The 26,336-nt window shown below is 42.9% G+C and overlaps 1 protein-coding gene across 1 annotated transcript in view; it reads right to left on the reverse strand.

Annotated features, from left to right (window-relative positions):
* The window catches only part of Msrb3 (methionine sulfoxide reductase B3), a 131,883-nt gene that overhangs the window by 95,337 nt on the left and 10,210 nt on the right, over positions 1-26,336 (reverse strand). The window contains exon 2 of the mRNA XM_036169799.1: positions 8,819-8,946. Coding sequence (XP_036025692.1) covers positions 8,819-8,946 — 128 coding nt within the window. The remainder of the gene's footprint in view (positions 1-8,818; positions 8,947-26,336) is intronic.

The raw sequence follows: 26,336 nt of genomic DNA on the forward strand, positions 1-26,336 counted from the left end.
AGAATTTTCTGCAATAGGGCAAGCTTTGCCTGGCCAGACTAGTCTGGGTTTTTCCCATAGTTTCTTTTCTCAGCTTTCTTCTCCTTGATAGCAAGGAATTGAGGTTTTCCACAACCAGGTTTTGGAAAGTCTCAGCTAATATAACACTTGAGAATTCTAATTGTAATAATAATAATAATAATAAAACAGTGTTACATAATTCTCAGTTTACAGATGAAAAACATGGAATAAAAAGTATAAAAGGAAACTTCTGGGGGCCCACAGGCAAATTGGTAATAAACACAAACCAGTAAGGAATAACTTACAATTTGTCTCTTCATCAATACCAATAATGTAGTGAAAGGCTCTAAACCTTGAGGCTTATTTATCTAAAATCACACAAGAGATATTAAAAATTAATCAAATGGGACAAATCATTCTGAAACAATATGTATTTTTGGCAAGAAAATAAAAACTGTAGAAATATTTACCAGTGTAGATTTTCTTAGCTTGCTTAAAATTCAAATAATCTATTAAAATAATATATCATTCTCTGCAATCATATGGCTGACTATAATAATCATAAGTAGTGCTGAAGTATTTATCATAAAAGTTAATAAGTTTAAGTGTGCAAATATGTAACTTACTAATCCATTAAAAACCTGATGTATACTTCTGTAACATATTTTAAAATAACTGACACAACTGTGAACATATTGAATACAAATAAAGGGGGAAATTAAAGCCTTTGGAACAAATATTAAATTTTCCAATAAATAGTTGCTTTCAAATGCAAAGGCACAAACTATCTCCATATAATTTATCATTGCATATCAATGCTCTGGTTTAAATAACTTAAAATGTATCTAGCAAAAGCACTCATGAAAATCTGATCTGTAATCCCCTCAGTTGAAACTATGAGTTGGGAAAGACTGATAATAAAAATTCACCAGAAAAGACGGGTATTAACTAGCATGTGACGTTACACAGTTACCTCTGGCTCAGCCTTCACTAGGCTCATCTGTTGAGGTTACTCATTTCAGTGAACCCCTTTTTAATCTTTCTCATAATATTACTGAGCATGTTTAGATACAGAACCGCATCTATCCATTATCTCCAAGTTCATAGTGTCTTGAATTCCTAATCCGGTAGAATTGCTGGAGCCGGTAATGTTTCATATTCTTTACAATTGTTGAAGCTGGTGATATTTTATATTCTTTACAGTCATAGTTATACTTCATTTGCCAAAAAAAAAAAAAAAAAGCTGAGATACATTTCAGATTTTGTTCATTCCTGTCTTAATTGTTTTCCTGTGCTGTGTATTTTATAACTACTAATTTGCCATTTAACAAAAATTTAATGAAATCCATATTTAATAAGTCATCTGTCTAATACCTTATATTTATAGATATGCCATTCAGTGACAAACCAGCCTTGATGAAATATGTATTCTCTACAAATAATTTTTAAAACTCATACCACATACCAACTTTTCAGTATTAACTCAAGCTTTATTATAAAGCTACTAAAACATTTTGTCCAAAAGCATAAATCTCTATCAGAGTACTTATTAATCAAGATTTTAAAATATAATTTTTTCTAGTTTCCTAAAATATTTCTTTCATGCAAAAACTGATCAATGCTTCACATTCAACATGTTTAACTAATAACATTTCAAGACTGTAGAAATCCACAACATGGCAAAACAAAATGTATAATTTTCTTTAATTCTTGGGTGGTCTGCTGCAGAAAACTTAGCTGCATATAAAGCTATAAATTACTGCTAAAGCAGCTATTTGGTACAAGATAGGTTAATTTATGAAAACTTGTTTTAGTTTGTAGAAAGTCTGCATATGAAAGACATTTCCAAGAAATGTCCAAGCAGAGGGAGTCGAGGTCCTATTGAAAACGGAAGAGGTTTTCACTCTACATATGCTGTCAGAACACAGTAAAGGCAGGGACAAGTCTGGTTTGTAAATCCATATGTTCTTAACTGGATATCATTACATTCTTTCAAATTTTTACAATGCACCTATGTGTTTAAGGCTGGGCTCCACCACAAGCTGTGAAAGAATGTAAAACCAGTGCCATCTACTGGAAAGGGGGTGACTGTTCGGTCAGCTGGCTCCAATGCTTTTGTAAACTACACTGAAATTTGTGTCTGTTTTTAAAGTTCTTTCTCTTAAAAAACAATTAAATATAAATCTCCGGGTCTGTTGCATATATGAGGCCCTGCATCAAGCCTAGAGAACTGCATGAGCACTTGTGTGCACGCGCGCACGCGTGCGCGCACACACACACACACACACACACACACACTCATACACACCATACATACATACACTCATACACACACACACCACACACAAACACACTCATACACACCCACACATACACACTCATACACACCATACACACACACACTCATGCACACCCACACACCACACACACACACACACACACATACACACATATATACTTAAAAATGGTAATTAATAAAAAAGCTAGGAAAGGTAGGTGGTGGTGGTGGCAGCAGCAGCGGCAGCACACGCCTGTAATCCCAGCACTTGGGAGACAGAGCCAGGCAGATCTCTGTGAGTTCGAGGCCAGCCTGGTCTACAGAGTGAGATCCAGGAAAGTTGCAAAGCTATATAGAGAAACCCTGTCTCAAAAAACCAAAAAGAAAAGGGAAAAAAAAGCTAGGTAAAATGAACATGAAAAATGGTGAACACAGCCGGGAGGTGGTGGTGCACGCCTGTAATCCCAGCACTCGGGAGGCACAGGCAGGTGGATCTCTGTGAGTTTGAGGCCAACCTGGTCTACAGAGCTAGTCCAAGACAGGCTCCAAAGCTACAGAGAAACCCTGTCTCAAAAAAAAAAAAAAAAATAGTGAACACACTAGACAGCACTCTACTGGTGACACCAATAATAATAATAATAATAATAATAATAATAATAATAATAATAAATTAATTAATTGAAGGAAGGAAGGAAGAAAAGAAAGAAAGAAAGAAAGAAAGAAAGAAAGAAAGAAAGAAAGAAAGAAAGAAAGAAAGAAAGAAGAGTCGCAATCCATTTCAAACATGGGACGTTTCATGAGGAGGCAGCTCTGGAACTACTCATGGAGCATTCCCTGAGGAGCTTCAGAAGACCTGACCATCGAAAACTTTACAACTGCAACACTGTGTCCACAGACACCGGTCACAGGGTCTACCAAAGACTCCAGGAGGAGGTCCATGTTTCAACAGGGGTTTTCAACACTCATGCAGGAAGTGTACCTGTCCCGGTGGGCAAGCTGGCTGCTTTTAAAGGAGCTATGGCATCAGTTGCTACCAATGAACTACTGACAGCTTCAAATGAAAATAGTGCTTTTTCCTCATAGGGAGGCTGCTATTTGCATTTGCAGTAAACTTTGTTTAAAATGTATAAACTAAAGCACAAACTTACTAATTTGCTCCTCAGAAGTGATCAAATGAACCTGTTCTTAATTCTCATAATTTGCATAAGATCTACTTATTCACTTCAAACAGTTAATATTTGAGCAAACTCAAATTATGTTAGGCAAAGAAATTCTAGATAATGTGTGTGTGTGTGTGTGTGTGTGTGTGTGTCTGTGTGTGTGTCTGTGTGTGTGTCTGTGTGTGTCTGTGTAGTTTCTGTGTTGTCATTTTTGTTACTTATTTAAAAATACTACAATCTGGCTAGGCGGTGGTGGTGCACGCCTGTAATCCCAGCACTCGGGAGGCAGAGGCAGGTAGACCTCTGTGAGTTCAAGGCCAGCCTGGTCTACAGAGTGAGTTCCAGGAAAGGCGCAAAGCTACACAGAGAAACCCTGTCTCGCAAAAAAAAAAAAAAAAAAAAAAAAAAAATTACAATCTATACCCTAAGACATCCACTATACTGTAAAAAAAACACAATAAAATGAGAATAAATTGCTTTTTTAAAATGAATTTGGAAGGCACACAGGCTATAACCTTTACTTTTAATCTTCCCGCATAAACTAATCTCAAATGAGTCTTTACTCTTTGTTATAGTTATGACCTCATATACATATAAACTTTCCAGAAGTTTATTATTCGTTTAAGAAAGACTTACTAGACGCCAGACACTGTGTCATGTTCAGGAGTCACAAACCCCTGATTCAAGGGGTTCTACTCACACAGAGACAGTCTGAGTCTTTCGAGCCCCATTTTCAGAATGTGCCTTTGGGAGCTCTAATGTAGCTGTTAGAATGTTATGCTACATCATCTTCATAAACAACCTAACAGTCGTGTAGAGGCGTGTTAAACACATCCAATAGGGAAGTAAAAGTCACAACTGCATACTGTGTGTGTGGTATTAAAGTGTGACTATCACTATACAAGGCCTATCTAGACAAGCACCTATGGTTGACAAAAACCTACCATGATATCCAGTCTTCGCTACCACATCACCTAACGTCTACGGTATTGAACCTTTGTATCTAACGTTTTTTTTGCCTGATCCCTCCCCTGGGACATTCCTTTTGTCTTGATTTAGTGACCAGCAACTCTTTAAGTCTTTCTTTAAGTCTGCAGCATGAATTCATCGGGAGTTTTAAGATTCATTCACTTCAAGCCAAAAGTTGAAGCTGTAGCTAAGAAACAAACAAACACAGAACAGACTATCTAATTTTACCTCTTCATTTTAGAGAAGGAGAGAATGAAATCTGGAGAGGGTCACAGATGTGTGTTCAAGGTCACACAAGCTAAGGACAGAACCACGGTCAGAGTTTCTGCTTTAGAATACTCACAGGAAACTGTTGTAGGAAATTACCAAGGAATTCTGAGTGAGAAGAAATTACCTCTAATGACAAACATGAGTGAACCGTAACTCAGATGTACTTAATAAGGTCTAAGTTAAAAGTATGCTTTATTAAAAAAAAAATAAGAAGAAGAAGAAAGGCAAGCCAGAGCCAAAAAATGATAAATCACTTCTGAGATGCAGCCTTCCTGCAGACCAACTCAGTTACAATCAACTTTAGGACCCCATTTCAATGACTTTTTTCTTAGTTCTAGAGTTATCTCACATTGAATTATTATTCAAAAATCAAGATATAATTCAATATTGAATTATCATTCAAAATTAATTTGTTATTCAATATTAAATTATTATTCAATATTCAAAATTAGTGGGGGTCAGGAACCAAAATCTTTTTGATTTACAGAGATTTCTGCTATAATGGGTTTGGGCCAAAGATCCGTGATTTAAAGCAAGCAATGAAACTTCCATTTTCATTTCCTAGCTCTCCCATCTTGCCCTCTTTTCCTCTTTATGCCAAGTAATAAAGGTTAGTGTTCTCATCTCGGTGATATTTTTAAAGTTCAAAGTTCAAATAGTTCGTAGCATGGCTGTTAAACCTAGCAGCTTCTTTTACATTTCTGTGTCTCTAAGTATAAAATCCCATTAAATAAATGGATAATAAATTCGTTATGCTCCAAACACGAATGGCCCTTGAAACACCAGGGAATTAAGGAATTTTCTAACCAATTCATACCAGGTAAAATGTATCTATAAGCTCCAGGGAAAAAAGATACAGAGTTCCTCTGGGCCCTTGCCAATACTGGGTGGTAAGAACAAAAGAAACGTGTATTTACGGAACTTGCATTCTGGTACTGGACAACATATACATAAAATAAAGAGATCAGGTTTAAATATAAAAGAGAGGAGCTGGCAAGATGGTGCCATAGGTAAAGGTACATGCAGCCAAGCCTGACAATCGAGTTCAGTCCCCAGGAACCATATGGCAGGAGAGAACACTGTCACTAGCTGTCACCTGACCTCCACAAATGCACAATGGCACACACATACATGCACTCATGTAAATAAATCAATGTTTAAAAAAAACAACAGGTTGAGATGGCTATTTCTCAAACAGCATATATTTGTGGTTCCTATTAAAGTAAAAGTAGCTAGATTTAAAAATGATATATATTTAACTGTTGTCAAAGGTCTATTTTTATGGAAAATATGAATCCAAATGGATATAAATATATGGATTTTTATAATGAACCTAGTGAACACATCCATGGTGCTTACTCTGTGCTGGGTAGTGCCCTAAGCTTTTTTTATATGCTAATTTATTTAATTCTCACAGCAACCATTTTGGGTGAAACCTTATTATCTTTATTTAGAAAACCGGCCACACTAGTGGAGGTCCATGAACTGTAGACTAGAGGCTGTGGAGCCCCCATGGGACTGGACTAGGCCCGCTGGATATGGAAGATGGTTGTTTGGCTTGAACTGTTTGGGGGGCACCCAGGCAGGGGGATCCAGATCTGTCCCTGGTCTACGGGCAGGCTTCTGGAATCCGGTGCCTGTGTTGTGACACCTCGCACAGCCTTGGTGCAGTGGGAAGGGGCTTGGACCTGCCTAGGCTCAGTGTGCTGGGCTCTGCTGACTCCCCATGGGAGACCTCAATTTGGGGGATGTGGGGATGCGGGGTGGTTTGGGAAAGAGGGTTGAGGGGTGGGGGAGGGAGGAGGGGTGATCTGTGGATGGTATGTGGAGTGAGTAAAAATTTCTTAATAAAGAAAAAAATTCGGAAAAAAAAATAAGGCACTAAGACATCTAGACAGTTAAGGGTCAAGGCCAGTTCCCAATCCCAACACGTCTGAATCTAGGATTGCTTGCTGAGCACTGGACCAACATGGTCTGGTCCTCCTCAGTTTTGTTGACTTTCTCTCTGCATTCTTTTGTTATCAAAAGTTAAAGTTCAGCCGGGCGGTAGTGGCGCACGCCTTTAATCCCAGCACTTGGGAGGCAGAGCCAGGTGGATGTCTGTGAGTTCAAGGCCAGCCTGGGCTACCAAGTGAGTTCCAGGAAAAAGGCGCAAAGCTACACAGAGAAACCCTGTCTCGGAAAAACAAAACAACAACAACAAAAAGTTAAAGTTCTTTGTATTTCATTATGAAACACTTCACTAGCATCTTATGTTTTGAGGAATGCACTGCTATCAGTAAGTTATTTCTGTAAACACTCAGCCTCCACTAGGGACAGCAAACCCACCTTACAAAGCTATGTGGAGTGCTTTTAGCCATAGGGGTATTCACAATGAGGAAACAGTTATGCGTGAACTTGAGCTCCACACTCAGTCTAACTGCTGTACACATGTATGGCATTGGAAACCTCAGATATGCAGGACAACTGTAGTGGATGAGGTTCTCCTTCCTGTCCACTTCTAATGAAATGGGTGAAGCTTATCGCTTCCACAGCCCACATCGCCCTGTGGTCTACCCCATCCTTTCACATTTCTTCTAGTTGCCATTGTTGAGATGCTCAGCCCTTGAGGACACCACACAGCCTCCAATTCATCGACTCTATACAATATGAGGTCAGTGTATGCAGGGGCAGGGCGAATAATATCAAAGGTGATGTGGGGAGGGAGCTTCTGGGCATTAAGCTGTATTCACTCATGAGTTGTCATATACAAATAACATAAAATCTAGTTCTTACGAATGCCTTACCAGCACTTGAGATCAACCTCTCTCACAGCAATGGAGAAAAACACAGCACTGGTCTTTCTCCGAACTCCACCAACGGATTCTATACAACGCCGATGCCAATTGGCTTAGGCACCCCAGAGCACATCATTCGCAGCACTTCAAGGTGCACCCAGGTTTCCTCCCTCATCTCTCCCACTTGCCCTTGCCTTCCCTAGATACCTGGCCATACATCACTCTTGTCTGTCTTCATGTTTTGCCCAGGCTATGTCATAGAGTGGGTAATAGTCCCCCAACTCATGGTCCCAGGGTTAACTGCTGCTCATGGCTGAGATTCAGCTCAAGCACCGTGTCCTTTGTGTGATCCTCTTAAACTCCAGAGACCTACCTCCCTTCCAATATGCATTTCCCTAGAGAAAACAGCTAGGCTCAGTCTGCTCTGGTCTTCTACTCTACCCAAGGCACAGTTATGCCGGTCTAGCCTTAACTTCATATGGTTAGCGGGCCTCATACTGCTTTATTTCTCTTCCCTCCTTGTGGAAAACCGATCAGCTTAGCCTTGTTTATCATCACATCCTTAACACAGTGCCTGGCATGCATTTAATACTCAGTAAGTGTTTAATGACATAGTTAAATCCTCTACCCAACATATTAAGAGATATATACAGTGGTGGGAATATAAATAATATTGATAATCATATTCACGGACCTAAAACATTTGACCATTGTGAATTTCATGATAAAATTAAAACATTAACTTTTTTTGAACTTCTAGGCTTCATTGGTTTAAATGCTGAATAAAAATCACATTTTTAAAAAGTACAGTGGTTCTAATTTATGAACCAGTTTGAAACATGTTGTATTAGTTCTGTTTATTTGGGTCTTGTTAAACAGAAAATCTTTTCTTCTTAACTATAGTATAAGTAACACAATTACCTTAAAGTTGCCCGGTTTAGCTTTTTTTTTTTTTTTTGGAACAGCCACTGTGGAAAGCATGGCGTTCCCTTTAACGAGATGAATGCTCCACTTTGTGTGACTTGGGGCAGTTTCTCCGTAAGACTGCCAGGCTCTCTAGCGCACTATGGTTTGCAGATGTGTAGTGTGCACTGGAGGACAAGAAGATGCCATGAAATACTAGGGATAAGTAGATGCTGGGCAAGGAAACAGTGTTCCTAATATTCAAAGGACTGTGGGAATGAGTGTCATTCAGAGCAGAGAGTTGACCAATAGCCACTCTCCACCTTCAAATTAGGGCCCAGACCAAAGGGATGGAATTTAGGGAAGCCTGGTAGTTTTACTAAAGAGTGTACCGTTTCCTAGAGCAGAAATACCCACTCAGCCCAGCGTCCTACTACTACTCAGAGGGAACAAGCAGCCACCTGAGGGAAGCCCACAGGCTCGCAGGGCCACCGGCTGGCTCTTGGTCACCAAATGCAGCAGGTTGAAAGCGGACATCACTGTGATCTGTCTTCGGCAGCAAACCCAGAGGCAAGACCGGGGCCAAAAGCTGAGCAGGAGAAAAAAGGAAAAGAAAACAAGAGACAACCAATTAAAACATCACACACGTTAGGCACGTTCATTCAACAGCTGACGGTTCCCGGCTTACAGAGCTGAGCAGATGCACGGTGTTAATAAACTGCCCATGTTTTCCGACGGCAAGCTGACTCTCTCGGTTATCACTAATTCCTCCAGGGCACCGGGGAGGTGGGTTTTATCCCCAGTACACCTGTGAGGGAAAACTGGGGCCCAAAGATCCAAGGACGCAAGCCAGTAGAGCTTGAACGGAGTGAGGAAACACCCAGCTGATGGCAGTCCCATAGTGTGTCCTTATGCACAAAGCCTTCATGAGATGCAGAAATTCACACTTTAAGACAAAACCAAACCAAAAAAACCTAAGGACAACTGAGAGATTTCACTCCACAAACCATTAAGTTTGAATAAAGCCTAAAGAGCATGTACTTGTGTTCCATTTTCTGATTTATACTTTCTAAATAAAATTCAGTGAGTGGTCCTCATGGCCCAACATTAAACAGGATAAACAATATTCTACCGACGTCTTTGGAAATAAATGAACGGTGTAGGAGAATCCCAAGACTGTAGGCTGTTAAGCTTGCGACAGAAGTTCAGCTCAGACTTTCCTAAACATCTCACACACTGCTTCAATAGCTTCAACTGAAAGTGGAGGATGCTCGGGGCCCATCAATTTCTGATGCTTTATTTAAAATTACCGTGTTAAGTAACTTTAACTGCCACATGTCCAAAGATGGAATAAAATTAATGTCTCGCTCATTTCCTGACCACGACCACCTCCATTCCCCACCCCAAAAATAAAAGTCTTTTCCTGGACTCTCGTGACCCCCTTGAAGAGCAAACACATAATAAACAGTAATATATTTGACCAAATTGCTCTGGACTATATCTGACGGAAATCTGCTTGTATTAACATGCCTGAACTCTGACTTCCACAAACTAAACTCTCTAGAAAACTAAAACATTTTTGTGTTCCTAACTGGAGGCAAAGTGGAGGGAGAGAGAGAGGGAAGGTAAGAGTCACAATGCACAGCCTGAGAGAACCGTTAGACATAAATAAACATGTCATTTTCACGAGTGACTGCAGAGCAGGGAAGAGAGTGCATGCCTTTGGAGCAGACTACTGGCTAATAAAAGATCAAAGGTCTATACCTCACAACGCCATAAATAAAAATGTAGGGTTTTTTTTTTTTTCCATGAGACCCTTCCCCGTGAGGAACAAAGTATGTGCGGTAAATGTAATTACTTAGCAAAGCTGCGGCCTCGCTGCGCTCCCACAGCTGACCATAAAATGTCTTCCTATTCTGTTTCATCGACCGACCGCTGTACCAGGCGGCCTGGGCGCCTACGGATCACTGTGGCCATCTGGCTTGTGTCAAAGCCAGCACACAGGAAGAAAGGGAGTGACGTCACTCTGCAGGTCAGGCAAAGAACAAAGATGCCTTCTACAATTAAAAGCCAAGGAGTGCAAACACTAGGGACTCCATGTGACTGCAATTTCATAGTCCTCCTTACTCTGTCTCCTACCCAAATAGCCAGAGCGCCATCTAGTGGCAAACTGGTTTTGCCCAGTTTGGGGGAGTTTAAACTGTTTTGTTGCGGTTTGGGTTTTTTGCGTTGACCCTGGAAGGGCCACACTAGCACTGGCAGAATTACTGTCGGAGGCACCTGGCCTTTTCATGCTGAAGGGTGGGGAACCAGTCCGAGTGAGGTCTACTTGCAGATCTCACCAATACGACTTTATAGGTTGGAAATTGGTACGGCCCTAGTTACATTAATGCGTACAAGAATGTTAGAGAAAAAAAAAAAAACCTGACAGGCTTACAGAATGCATGTGAACGGTACGGTAGCTGAGGATATGTTTCTGAGCTACAGCTCAAAAGGCAATTCTGAAGAATGCTGTCTGAGGCTCAAACCCACACCCCCCACTTCCATCAAGCAAAAGAGCCCCGGGAAGTGTGCTTCTAGTGTGTGAAGTCAGGGACATGTTTCCTCTAGAGCACAGGAACGATCATTTTGTAAAGTTTGGGGGGAATAGAGAGAGTGTGTGTTTTTACACTTGCGGTGAACGGAGCAAACACCGACATTTAATCCATTTTCAGAGAGATGCCTATCACCATGGATGCATGCAAGCTCTGGAGCCAGACTGCCCGGCTGGAACCATGGCAGTACCTGTCATTACCTACCAGGATGACCTTGGACAAGTCACTTACCTTCTTAGCATCTTGGTTTCCTTGACTCTAAAATAACCACTAAATAAACTAATTAGCTAAAAGCACCTCCAACAATGCCTAATGTATGGTATATGTTCAGAAAAAAAAAAAGCTGATATTATTTAAACATGTCAAATCATTGCCGTGTCTAATATTACATGAGTTAATAAAAAGTCTTGAACATAATTTTTTTTCTCCAGTACATTCTGATCCTAGTTTCGCCTCCCTCACCTCCTCCCAGACCCTCCCCACCTCCCCACCCATCCAACTCCATACTCTTCTTTTTCTCTTTCTCACCCAATCCTACCCCGTCCTCTAATACTGCCGGATCAACTGCTTATCATTCCCCCCAAACAAGCCCACTGTTTCCTACTACCTCCGGGTCTTGGCTGCAAGCCACCGCTCTCTGCTACCACTCCTAACATCCACTAGCCAGAGCTTAGCTTTTCTGATGCTCCTGGAGCACCAGACATGCTCTCGCCTCTCCTGGGACAATTCTGGGGACACTGGTCTGCTTTCATCCTCTCTTCTTCCGGATCAAGCAGCTCCTAAGGGCGGGGAGGGGATCCGTTCCATTTTCATATCCCACCACCCAACACATAACTACTAACCATCCATCCACTTGTGCGCAGAAGACTTGATGTAAATAACTGACCTACGAGACTGGTTGTTTGGGGCCCTGGTTTCTAATGTTACCAGTTCCCTTGCTGCTAAGGGTGCCTAAAGGAATTACAGTCTGTTACATGTGTCTAACTGCTTGCAGTTCCTATGAGAGCTGGGACGGTGAACAGCATCTTCACTTAAAATTCCAAGATAATTCAAATGATTTTCAAGTTCTGCTCTCCCATCTCCCTACCACCCCAGAATGTTAACATCTAGATCATGGCTAAAGTCAGTTTGCTAGTGTTTTGGGTGTGGATCCTCCCCGACACCCGCCTCTGCCTTTTCGCCTGAAAATAACAATGTACTATACTGAAGAGAGATCACTGCCAGGGGATCCAGAGAATTCACCAAGTTGATAATTAGTTCCAGATAGAGCAGACTGTACCAGCGGACTTAAAAGCCATCAACCCTAGAGGTCAGAGCCCTCTCCAACTAACACAAAGCAAAGAAATGTATACATCGGTGGTTTTCACAAGCTAGCAAAATGCCCTCCCCAAACTACAAAAGGCAAGCGAATTGACAAATTTAAAAGTTGTCAAGGACAATTAAAAAAAAAAAAAAAAGTAACATTCAACTCTCCCCAGGCTCTCAAGAAAGTAAAGGTATGCTGACAGCAAAGACCACCTTTGACAGAAAAAGCTCAGCAGAGGGGCACAGGTTCATGTCGACACCATTCCCATTTCATTCAGAAGAAGCTTCAAGCTGGCTAGCACCTCAGAGTCACTGATTACCAAGTCTGCTCTAAAATTCTATTAAAAACACGGTTCTCATCCCCAGGGGCCTGACATACACTTAACTTGCTGAGTGAGTGGACCACTCTTTTAGCTGCTGCTTGAGGTCAACAGCCGGATGGGTAGTGACGAGTACCTACTGCCTTTGCTAACCAGAGATGCTTCTGCGATTGCACAGAAGGCCAGCTTTTAAAAATCCTCACTCTTTGGAAGCATTCTCAAAGAGGATGATTTTTACGACGTGGAATATCTTAGCATGCTGGACATTCTCTTCCTCTACTTCCTGGCTCACTGTGACGTGAACTGAGCTGTTCCCCGTGCCTTCCCCATCAAGATGGACTAGTCTTCGAAACCATGAGCCAAAATAAATCTGACTTTTTTTTTTTTTAAAGGAAGGAAGGAGGGAGAGAGAGGACAGGAAGAGACATGGGATTTTAAGTTACTCAGTCCTCCGGGGAAAACAATTGTACTGCCGCAGCATGGGAAACAATGTATCAGCTGCCGATTGAGATGCGAAGATGCAGTCCACACTCTCAAAAACTTAGTGGCACAGTGGAAATATAAAATGTGGCCAAACTCCTTGCTCTCTTGGGAGAGCAACTCCCAGCTTTAAAAGACAGAATGGCTGGTGAATGCTGGGATTTGAAACAACTGCTAAGATGTATAAAAGAGAACTCAGCTTGCTTTTTTTTTTTTTTAAGCTGAGGATCGAACTCAGTGCCTTGCACATGCTAGGCAAGCGCTCCATCACTGAGCTAAATCCCCAACCCTTCAGCTTGCATTTTTATATGGACATGTCCACACATTCCTGGACATTTTTATCTCAAGATCCTTTATACTCCCAAGAATCAAGGAGTTCAAATTATCTTTGTTTATGTAGCTATACCCATCAATACTTACTCCAATAACAAATTATGAATGAACAAACTTACAGTATTGGCTACAATAAAATGATAATAAATAACTTGCAAAATTACTATTTTTACCTTTTAATAAGAAATCTTGAATAAATTTACAAAGTTGATATTTCTCATACTGTTGCCTTAAAATCGACTGGTCTAGTGTGCATCCTCTAAAGATTTAATTCTCTCTTCCTTGTACTGAAATAAATTTTTTTTCTCTCACATAATAGATCCTGGTTATAATTCCTCCCCCCCCCCATCCCTCCCCCCAGTTCCTCCCCTCCTCCACGCCCATCTGGATCCACACCCTTTCTGTCTCTCATTAGAAAAGCTTGGAGAACACCTCACAGGCCAGAAGCCACCACCTACCGGTTATGCAATGTCAGCTGTAAGAAGTCTCGTTAAAAACTGTCCTTAGCCAAATTTGGATAACAAAGTTTTTTAAACAGCTAGGTGGATGTATCGTCTTCAATAGTGTCTCTTTCATGTATTAATGTTTGACTGTTTCCAACGTAAGAGGGAAAAGAAGGACGTTAGATCTAGCATGGGTATTGAACTGGATATGCAGCCTACACCATCTGCTCTGCAACTGTATAATGGTCTCCACAGGACTACCTGAACGTGTCAGCATCCGTCACATCACAGTGAGGAAGGACAGGAGACAAACACATCTTTTAGCTTGAAAATATTAAAACTGATAAGACTAACTATAGGTCAGCCAATTTGAAAAACAAAAGAGGTCTATGTGGTGCAGCGTCTACATTCTCATTGTTGAATTCACATAGCAAGATAACAACATAAAAGGTGTACCGGCTATTGATGACGGCAGGCTCACGCTGGGCCCGTTAAAAAGGACCCCAATGGTGTGATTGGCAGAGAATTACAGGTATCCACTCAACTTCTCCTGAGGCCGTTCTATGAAATGCCTTTCGTTTCCAGGTTCCTGATTTGTAAGGAGTGCAGTAGAACATGGCAATTCAGTCATTCTCAAATTGACCCTTTGAAAACAGGGGTTCTCAACCTGTGGGTCACAACCTTTCATGAGGGTCATGTAAGATCATCAGAAAGCAGATATTTACCTTACAAATGATAACCGCAGCAAAATTACAGTTATGAAGTAGCAACAAAAATAATTTTGTGGTCGGGGGTCCCCGCAACATGAGGAACCATATTGAAGGAGGGTCCTGGCGTTAGGAAGGTTGAGAACCACAGCTTAGAAGTCTCTCAACCATAGTACGCACCTGCTCAGTTTTCTAAAATGGCCACCGTTGCCACCGTTTATAGCTTATACTTTGTATATGTATTTCTGCTGTATTTTTTCTTTCTTTTTCCTCAGACCCCCAGCTATTCTTCGTAGTACACAAGAAACATTGACAAGACAGAAAAACCCACATCAACCGTTTTAACATTATGTAAGAACATACTTTCAGGCTTCTGCCGGGAGGGTGACTGGGTGCTGAACTTAGGATCCTGCGCCTTCTAGACAAACACTTTACAGCCAAGCTCCACTCCCAGGCGTTTTTGTGACTTTTTTTATTTGAAATGAGGTCTTGCTGGCCTTGAACACAGTCTACAGCCCAGGCAGCTGACATTAGAGTTCTATAGCCCTGAGCCTGGTTTAGTCTCCTTTTTTAATTGTTCCTTTTCGCTGTTTTCTTATGTAGGAAGGTTTTTTGGTTTTTCTTTTCTAGTCCTAGAGTTCCCACAAAAACCCTCACTGGCTACATTTCCTCCTCAACAGGCTTTACTCAGAGTTTTGCAAGTCTCCTCTGTAAACACAGAGTTTATGATAGAAGCCCTTAGAGGAGCATGTGGCACCTCTAAATACATATACATAGTACATAATTCATATCTATACTACAGACCCCACAGAACTGGGGAGCGGAGCCTCCTGGGCGCATCTTGCAGGGCTGATCTCCTTTGGTTTTCTGATTAACATTTTCTTCTTCCCTTTACAGAAGTAGTGTCGACTCTACCTCTGATGCTATTTCTTTCTGGTTCCCAAAGTAATCACGCCCCGCCCCGCCTCGTCTAGTCCTCCGTCCTCCTTTGGGTTTCTGACTTGTTCACTCTCTTCCTTATGGACCTTACCTTCCTTCTTTAGTCTCCACCCTTCCAGATGCTTACAACTTCACCACACACACACACACACACACACACACACACACACACACACACACACACTCATACTTCTTGGTAAACAGCTACAAAGCTCTAATGCTAACCTTGCTCAAAGCTCCAATGCCCTATTTCCTAACGTCCTCTAGATAACAATAATATCAACTTGTGTTTGCGCTGCGTGCTTTTATTTACCGGCGCTTCCATCGTTTTATAACCTGCTCTACTTCGTATTCTTTAAATATCTGCACGGGCGCATTTCACACGATTATAAGTGATAATCAGATTCAAGCGCCTGAACTCCGAGTTTGAATGTGTGATTCCCTGAAGTAATTCCTCCCACTGCTATTTATTCGCTCCTTATTCCTGGCTCTCCCACTTCCCATGCTTCGGAACGCAGTTCCTGCGCCCGCCCCCTTGTGGCGGGAGGGAGACCCCGTGACAAGCTCCAAGCGATACTTTAGCAGCAAAAATTAAAAAGGTTAAAGGAAAAAAAAAGTGCCACTTCCAAGCCTCTTAACTGTTGGTGTGAAACTTTGCAGAGCTTGCTTTTCTGCTGTAACAACACCCAGCCGTGCGCTGTAATTAGATGAGGGTAACTCTATTAGCCGGGATCCTGGAACAAGGAGACAGGCTGCAGCCCTTCCATCCGGCCCACGGTGGACGTGCATTACGAGAGCGAAGCCGTCAGCATCTCCAGCCACTGGAGTTGGTGACTGTCTGTTCCATCAAGAACCAAAGTGCGGGTAATAACTTGTTTCAACTTCCATGGCAGCACGTGATGGAGCCAGAAGCAAGTTGATTTTAAGATCTTCTACTATATTAAAAAATTATTCCTTTGGGCTGGAGAGATAGCCCGGCAGTTAAGAGGCTGTGAGTTTAGTCCCCAAGAGTCAAGTCCCAATTTCTTGTGACACCAGTCCCTCTGTGGCAATCAGATAAGCCCAGCCTCCATGAGCACCTACCCACAAATACAAAATGAAAAGTAATTTTAAAATATATATTAGGTTAAGCTTTTAGGCTTTTGAGCAACAGTTCAGTTGAGATTTATTTGGAGAAGGACTCAGAAGCTTCCAGTCTGGGGAAACAGGATCAGCTGAGGAATTGGCAAGGACAGGATTTCTTTAACAGCCCTGGCTGTCCTGGAACTCACTCTGTAGACCAGGCTGACCTCAAACTCACAGAGATCCGCCCGCCTCTGTCTCCCAAGTGCTGGGATTACAGGCCTGTGCTGTGGCATGTATTTCTGTATGCTGTCAATATGTGTGGCTCCCACTGGATAATAAATAAAGCTGCATTGGCCTATGGCAGGGCAGGATAAGGTTAGGTGAGACATTCAAACTGAAGAGGAGACGAAGAAGGGCAGAGTCAGGAGAGATGAGAGCCCACCACTGGAGGAGCAACAAGATGTCAGGAGACTGGTACAACTCGGCCACGTGGCAACATACAGATTTATAGAAATGAGTTAAGATGAAAGAGTTAGCTAGGAAGAAGCTTGAGCCATAGGCCATAGTTTGTAATTGACATATATATATATATATATATATATATATATATATATATATCCTCAAAGACCGGAATTCCGGTGCTCCAGATTACTGTACCGATTTCAGGAAACATAGTCCAAAAAGATGAGAAGTCAATGCCAAGGGCAGGGCAGTAACACAGAAAGCTGTAGGGGCTCTCCCATTACTCACCCCTCTGCTACTAAATATCACCAAATGATTGCTGTTTTGGCTGGAGGAGAGGACTCTCCTTTTACAGAAAGACACTGAAGACCAGATGGAATGTGGCTTAGCCTGACCACACAGAGTTAACTGACCCTAACCCTTCAAAGAGCAAAGTGGTCACTCCGAGGCAAAGCTGAGCAATTTGTGAAGGAAGGGATGAAGGGAGGAATGAATGAATCAAATCCTTTACCCTAAAGTGACTGGCTGCTCCCTGGGCACTAACCACATCAGTTGCAGCTTCTTACTGAGTCAGCAAGTTAGAGCCTGCCCACAAGTCCGTACACACACAATGCTTTCATGCTAATCAATCAATAGAAAAAAAAAAAAGAAAAAAAAAAAACAATCTATTTGTCATGATGCTTCCAAAAACAAATATATAATATCTCTTCTAGTGCCCCAGAGATACTTACTCCAGACCTAAGGAAAAGCAATCTCAGCAACAGCTAACTTTTTTAACCTAAAAGTAAGCAATCTCTCTCTCTCTCTCTCTCTCTCTCTCTCTCTCACACACACACACACACACACACACACACACACACACACACACAGCGTTGTAATGATATAAGCTTTTAAAATTAACCTGTGGGCAGATATTTGGCTGTTTCTGAACACACTGTAAACACCAGCAGCTTCTCACATCCAAACGAAAAGGATACAGTAGCAAAGAAAGCCAGAAGGAAAATGAAGAGAAAGCCCCAGAGCATCAGACCTTCAACCCACGGAGCACAGAGGAGACACCACTCACTGTAAACCACCCTCCCTGCCTGCATGTCATAAGAGAAGCTCCTGGAGCCTTAGCTAGACCTACAGTCACGTGTCTTGGCCACCCTGGCTGCTGGATCGGAACCTGAGACTGGATGGCGGAAAAGGGAATGTAAGTCAGCCGTCAGCTGGCTGTGTCGTCTTTCAGACGAACTTTAAAGACACAGTCACCTGCTCTCTATTCCTCCTTCCCTCCTGGGACATGCTAACAGTTCGTAAGCAGTGGTGACAGAAACAGAAGTTACCTGATGAGAAAGACAACACTAAGGGGCCAGGAAGCAGAGACTGGTGTTACGTTTGACCTAGTACCTGAAAAAAAACAAAAAACAAAAAAAAAAACTAAGCTTCCGGTTTACCTAAGTCCCGATGCTGTATCTCCAACACAGCCTGGCCCAGGGCTATCAAAAGCCAGGATTAGACACACCAATGCTATAAAGTGAACAATGGAGAGATTGCAATACCACAGTCAACAGTGGTAGACAAAATACTGACGCAGTAGGGAAGGAACCCTTCTCTTTTATGTCTCGATATTATCTAAGTTTGAAAAATCAACATATGCTGCTACAACTCTATCAAAATGATGAAAGCGAGCATCAAAACAATAATGATTTGAACCTCTGCTCTGGAGGAATGAGACAGAGAGGTAACATTGGAGCGTATTGCTTAGTGCCCTTATACTAAGAGTCACTGGCAGGCCTTTTCATGAGAACAAAATTCACATTTGGAAAAAGTACAGCATTCCAAATGACCATGATTTTATCTAAAGAAAAACCTTTCCTGATGTTGGCTGAATTGGTACTACAATTCTAGGCGTGGGGCTATAAGTTACAGTATCTTTGTCTATCCGTGACTGGTATCCTTTTTGAGGCAAGGTCTCACTATGCAGCCTTTTGTGAGGCTTACTGAAACAGGAGGATTACTTTGAGTGCAAGGCTAGTCCAGACAACATAAGGAGTGCTAGACCAGCCTGGTCTCCAGCGTAAGCTGCTGTCTCAAAACAAAACAAAACCTAGCTCCTTTCTTTCTTCACTAATGTATTATTCTTGCCATATTTTTGTTCCAAGGTATTCCCATCTGCCCATCACTGAAACCACAAACCCGGTTTCTTGATTCTCCTTTAATGGCTGCTAGCCACGCAACACAAATTCATGGCGACTGTATCGCCATTTTGTTCCCCCAATGCATCCTTTTCTTTCTGCTTCTCACCTAGCGTGGAGACAAACAGCCTGCTACTAGTCTTGCACTTCTGATCCCCGTCACATCCACCCTGCTGTCCGCTGCATGAGCAAGCCCTGTGCACCGACTTTGCCCATACTCAGACAGAACTCAGCATGCTCCGAGTCCCACCGCCCGCTCCAGGGAAAAGTTCAGCCCATCTCTCTGTCCCACCTCCGAGACCAATCAGAGTCATTTCCATTGCTGTTTGTGGAACCTCAGCCCTCAGCATACTCTGGCACATCCACACGCTCTTTCTAGGGCCTCACTCAATGTCCAGCTCTAAGAAGGCAGCCAGTGTATACCGGTTGAATAAACAAATCAATGTTATGTCCTGATTATAACCAACTGTTCAGTTCCTCCCTGAAACCTTCCATTTCCTGGGGATCTCTATAGATCTTTAGCTTCCTTACCTGCAAAATATGGGTAATAATAGTTATTTCACTCAAGTGCGGGTTAAATGTAATGTTGGTAACACTATATAGCACAGTGCAGTCAACTGTACTTTCCCTGTCCAGAAGAGAAAACAAGAGGAGGAAGAGGAGGGAAAGGAGAGAGAGGAGGAAGAGGAGGAAGGGGAAGAGAAAGAGGGGAGGAGAAAGGAGAGAGAGAGTTACAGAGTTATAAAATTCAGTTCACTGGCTTTAGGATATGGAAAGACAGATCATTCACACTTAACTTCACAAGGATGATTTTTCCACCTCAGGAATTATGCCTTAGTAACTTTCCAAAAAGTATCATCTTTGACAAAAAAAAAATAAAATTTCAAATTTTGCAGTCAATGGTTTCACTCAGTTCCGAGTGACCCAACTTTATGCGTGCAAAAATCAAAGAGTTGAGCAACTCTTATCAGCTCCAACAGAAGCTATCAATTACAGCTGCAATGTTACCGTCATTGAAAGATAAAGTATTCAAGGACTCAAAGCTAACTTTGCACATGGCCCTGAGAATCCTCCATACCACTTGAGATCTTGAACTCCCAGCACTAATGACCTTGTGACTGATAGGAATTGTTCACCAAAATTCCTGTAAATGCCATTGTCTTTTCTCCCTCTTTCAGCAGAGAATGGTGGTGACTTTTTATATATTCTGTAATACATTATGACTTGAAATCAGCTTAACCAATAACAATATTCCATCCTCCTTATTGTGCCTTTTAATAATCTTCTTCTTAATCAAATGTTTTGTAAGGGATATATGATAGTTTTTATGGAATTCCCTCGGTCTTAGGAAACAAATATATCTTTCCTTGTTTGTTTTTGTTTTTTTTTTTTTAAAGTAACATCTCAAGGATGAACACTAGGCTATGAATGATAGATAAAGACATTTAGGATACAGAAGTCAAAATATCATTAATTTAAGGTTGACAAAATGAAGATGTAAAATGTACGGTGGTGTGGTGGTTTGAGTAAGAATGGCCCCGATGAGCTCATAGGTTTGAGTGCTTGGTCACCAGGGTGTGGCACCATGAGGAGGTGTGGCCTTGTTAGAGGAAGCATGTCACTGTCAGGTGCTCAAGCCAGGCCCAGTGTCTGTCTCTCCTGCTGCCTGCGGATCCAGATGCAGGACTCTCAGCTCCCTCTCCAGCACCATGTCTGCCTGCATGCCGCCATGCTTCCTATCCTGATGATAAAGGACTAAACCTCTGAAACTGTAAGCCAGGCTCAATTAAATACTTTTCTTTATAAGAATTGCTGGGCTGGAGAGATGGCTCGGAGGTTAAGAAAACCGACTGCTCTTCCAGAGGTCCTGAGTTCAATTCCCAGCAACCATAGGGAGGCTCACAGCCATCTGTAATGAGATCTGGCGCCCTCTTCTGTATACATAATAAATAAGTAAATCTTAAAAAAAAAAAAAAAAAAAAAGGAAAGAAAGAATTGCTGTAAGATGCAGTGATCCACAGCCTAGCATTGGGCTGAGCTCCTGGAGTTCAGTTGAAGACAGGGAGGAGGGGTCATATGAGCAGGGGGGGGGGATCATGATGGGGAAAACCACAGGGACAGCCGACCCAGTTAGTGGGAGCTTCCGGACTCTGACCTGTCAGCTGGGGAACCTGAATGAGACCAAATTAGGCCCTCTGAATGTGAGTGACAGTTCTGTGGCTAGATCTGTTTGTGGGGCCCCTGGCAGTGGGACCAGGACTTATCCTAGGTGCGTGAGCTGGCTTTTTGGAGCCTATTCCCTATGGTAGGAAACCTTGGTCAGCCTTCCTCCCATATAAAGAGTTAAATACTGTTTTGCTTTTCATGGAACAGATTGGATGAGGTTTGCTGGTATTTTTTAACAGTCATAGAAACTAAAATACCCCTACAAAAGATGGAGGGCAAATCCAACACAGAAAGCACGCTACCAAAAGAAAAAAAAAAAAAATGAACACAGAGAGGAAAACATCACAAAACAAAAATAAAAGAGTGATTTTAATGAGCTTATTGAAATAGCGACTCACGTGGCGTTGCAGATTGAAGAGATGACGCAGAAGGGTTTGGAGGAAGAGTGAGAGAGAGGAGGAGGCTTTCTTTCATCTGGTGCACTCAGGCACAGATAGAAGAGTAGCAATACTTTTCAAAAGACTTTTTCACTCCCAGCCTGTAGTCAGATCCATCACTCCCAGCAAAGTGGAGAATGGAATCTAAAAACAGGAAAACCTGCATCCGCCCTTAAAACAACACCAATAGGTTCTTCTAAAGAGTTTCTGGCAGATAAAGTGCAAAGAGGAAGAAGGAAAGAAAAAGACCAGATCCCAACTCACGTCACATGGGCTCACTGCCTGCAAGGCAAGCAGAGCCTAGCACCTTCCCACGGGGGTCTAGAGAGGAAGGAGAAAGGACACAACACAGCCAGGCCACCAGGTATGGTTAACACCAACTGAACGTGCTCCGTCTAGAGCCAGTGGCTAATTCTGGAAGGGACTGACCCAGGCTGTCATCTCACAAAGGACAAAGGGAGCACCCACAGGCTGACTCTCAAAAGTAACAGCCAAACTGGGAGATACCGGGGGTCCTGCCTTGAAAAATCCCAGATAGTGCTCCGATCAAAAAGGAGACGCCATGACAGCGAGACAACCCCTCCTTTCCAGAGCTCACTTCAGCCCTGGTGCCACCCTGTCCTCTCTATTCACAGTCCATGTCTGTGAGAGTCAAGCCACAGAAAGCCGGAGCTTTCTCTCCTCTTTTGTAAGCGTGAAAGACAAACACACACACACACACAGTGAACTCGGGGGTGCTCTCCATGCCTCAAACTGGACAAGCCTGTGCTGCATTCACTCCTGGTTCTAGCTGACAGAGGCAGAAAGTAAAACAAGACATCATGGTCTCCAGCAGCTTACCTGTTAGTGTCCTGAAAGCTAAGGTTACTAAGGGCGGTGACAGTCCCACATTGAGGGAATGGGGAACACAGACCCGCCCAACAGACAGAAGGAATGCAGGCTGGAGACAGGAGAAACGTTTGCTTCATCGGACATTTAAATTAACAATAAAGGATACGACTGGTGCCCAGCGTTCAAAGGAAGAAAGGCCTCAGGAGAGATGCTTTGGTGGTTTAGAATGCTGGCTGCTCTTTGCAGAGGACCTGAGTTCAACTCCCAGCACCCACATGGTGGCTCATGACCATTGGTAGCTCCAGGTCCAGGGGATCTGACCCCCTCTTCCGACCTCTGTGCACGCTAGGCATGCACACATGGTATACATATATACTTGTGGGCAACACACTCATACACATAAAATTTCAAAGAAATAAATACTATCTGGTGGCCAGGGATGTGGCTTTGGAAGGGGGGTGCAGGCTCACTGAGCACTGGGAAGGCCCTGGATTGCATCCCCAGCACCCCACCCCATAAAAATAAAATAAAATAAAAGGGAAAGAGAAGTGTCCCAAATGAAGAAGGTAAATAGTGGCCAGGAGACAAGAGTAAATGTCACTCACTGAAGGCAGTGAAGAAGGAGTATGTGCTGAGGCTGAGGTATGAGATGATAATGTTGACAGGGTAAGTCATGGAAGCCATTATAAGGATTTGTAAAGAGAAATCAATGAGATTATCATCATCAGATAGGCAGATTTCAATTTCAATAGGACAAAAAATGAAAATGGGTAGGAGCCACACAGGATGGAAGGCGGACACTGATTGCCAGTGCAGCGGTCTAGGCAAAGGTCTGCTGTGGGTGTGACAGGTATTTTCAATCAGGAGACCAGAGTTCCTGCTCCACCAACAGTGAGAATGATAAGGTCGGTTACTAATCTGGGGAATGAGGGGAGGCCAAAGTTGAGGTAGGAAAGGAAGCTCTGGTTTTGACGTGGTCAGGGTGGCCGGGGCAGGGTTATCCACTCAGCGATGACACAGAAGGAAGTGAATGGCAGGGGACTGGGCTGATGGGGAGATAACAGAGGACGTTAGCTAAATACAGGCTGGAACTGCAGCCAAGAAGTAAAGACAGTTATTTAAGAAGATGTACTAAATGAGAGAAGAATGCTAGGTGAGCCAAGCGGTGGTGGCGCACGCCTTTAATCCCAGCACTCGGGAGGCAGAGGCAGGCGGATCTCTGTGAGTTCGAGGCCAGCCTGGGCTACAGAGCGAGATCCAGGAAAGGTGCAAAGCTACACAGAGAAACCCTGTCTCGAAAAAAAAAAAAAAGAATGATAGGTGAACTATTGAACTATAGCTCAACTCAAGGTGAGCTGTTCGGGATTTAGAAGGAAGGCGCTAACCACAGAAGGGAGAGGTCAAAAAAAAAAAAAAAAAAAAAAAAAATGTTGTTCCAGAACGGCAAAGGATGACCATGACTATAATGGCAGGGATGCTGCTGGTAGCATTTCCTGTGCAGTCGCTGTGAAAGGAACCCTGCTAAGTCACTGCCTTAGTTACCTTTCTATGTCTGTGTGGCAAAACACCACGACCAAGGCAACTTATAGAAGAAAGCACTTAATCTGGGGGCTCACAGCTGAGCGTTAGAGTCCATGACCATCAGAGTGGAGAACTTGGCAGCAGGCAGGAGGGCATGGAGTTGAAGCATTAGCTGAGAGACACTGGGAATGGGATGGGCTTTTGAAACCTCAAAGCCTGTCCCCAGTGACACGCCTCCTCCAACAAGGCCACACCTCCTAATCCTTCCCAAACAGTTCCACCCACTGGGGACCAATCGTTCAAATGTATGAGCCTATGGGAGTATTGGCATTCAAACCACCACAGTAACTCACACATACCCCTTTCATTTCGTGACTGAAACCATCTACGAATGATGAATGCACTATCACCTCCATTTTGCAAGTGAAAGAACTGAGACATAGGTTTCATCAATTACGCAGGTCAGAAACCAAGACAAAGGACCACTTCTAGGAATGAGGGTGGCTAGTGTATCCAACATCCTGAAGTCAGGAAGATCAGGAGCAAACGGAACCCACTTGGTTTAAAAAGGACCACCACCAGAGCAACTCATTTCAAGGAAGTAATACCAATGAGGCTTCACCTCTGGCACCTCGTCTCCTAATCCTAACTGGTATCAGTCCTTCTCTGAACCAGTGACTAAATGCTGCACCTACTGCTCTTCTTGGCCCCTACAATCTATTCCCCAGACAGCAGCCAGAATGTTTATTTAAGAGTAAAGCTTGGGCTACTCACCGCCTACCTAACATCCCTTAAACACTTCCATGCTCAGCATATCTAAAATCTCAGGATGCTCTAAAAACCCAGGAAGTGGCTGGGGAAACTGTCCGAAGATACAAACATTTGCTTCCAAGCCTGGCAACTTGAGTTTGATCTTCAAGACCCACCGTGGTGAAAGAAGAGAGAGCCAAGTAACCGCAAGTTATCCTCTGGCTTCCACACACCTGCTGTTGACATGTGTGTGCACACCATAAGAAAATAAATAAGTAAATATCATAAAAAAGTGAAGTCCTATATGCTCTCACCTTCCTCTTGATTCTCAACTCTAACTACTCTCTCTTGCTCCTACCACAAAACGGTCTTGCTTTTTTCTACAGCAGGACATGGCAGTTTCAAACCAAAAAGACAAACCTGAGACTGAGGTCTGTCTCTAGTTCACATCCGCCTCGCCAACATGAGACACGTGAGTATCTCACACGTAAGAAGAGCCGATACATAGTTTTGGGTGGACGGCAGAAAAGAGAGCTAGCAAGGAGATAAAGAATTTGCAAACTGGTTTGAAGAATAAATGAACAGTAATGGGACAAGAAGGTTTGGGGTGAGTGGGATCAGGGACGAGAGCGCAGGGTGGAGGAGGGAGCATGGGAAGGATAACTAACTCTAACGGCCTTTCAGAGGCCATTCTAGAAGCTTCCTGAAACATACGCATATAGAAAAAGAGTTTAAATGGAGTCAGCCTACAATGGGAGTATAATGTCTCTCCCAAACATCACAGGCTATCAAATAAAAAACCCAGTGGCAGGAATGTGTTATCTCTTTTCAAGTTGTTGGTCCATGGGATCCCATAGACACCGTCCAGCACCCCCCCCCCAAAAAATATCACAGGTCATTGCCAATGTGGTTGGCATTCATCAGAGGTAAGACCCCAGTTGCTAAAGACATCGTGTACTTGAGTCACAGAACAAGGAAAAATCCAATTGGGACTTACCTGGAAGTTTTATTCCTACAGGTGCTGGACAACACTATACACATTATGCTACCATGGGGAGGGGGGGGGGCGCTGTTGGCTGTTGGTAATCCACAGTGTTCCTCTGCTATGAACCCTGCAATCCACAGTAGCAAGTAGACTAGAAAGATACGCCAGCCAGTGTAAGAGTGGCACAAAGGTCATGATAACAACCAACCCACTTTCTGATTGGATTGAAGGTCCCCTGTACAAAACAGAACTCATGTCTAGCGTCTTCATTAAGGCCAAGAGCCTGTGACTGGGCAGATGGCAGGCGCTAGGGGAGAACCAACTACCATTAATATTCTAGATGAACACAGATGAAACAACCTCCTAGGTGCTTCTCGTCTATCTATAGATCACCTATGGCTAACACAGAGAGCCACAGCTAGTCAACATGCTCACCCTAAAAAAAAAAAATCTGAATCCCA

This window comes from Onychomys torridus, chromosome 20 (genome assembly GCF_903995425.1).
Source record: "Onychomys torridus chromosome 20, mOncTor1.1, whole genome shotgun sequence".
Classification (NCBI taxonomy): Eukaryota; Metazoa; Chordata; class Mammalia; order Rodentia; family Cricetidae; genus Onychomys; species Onychomys torridus.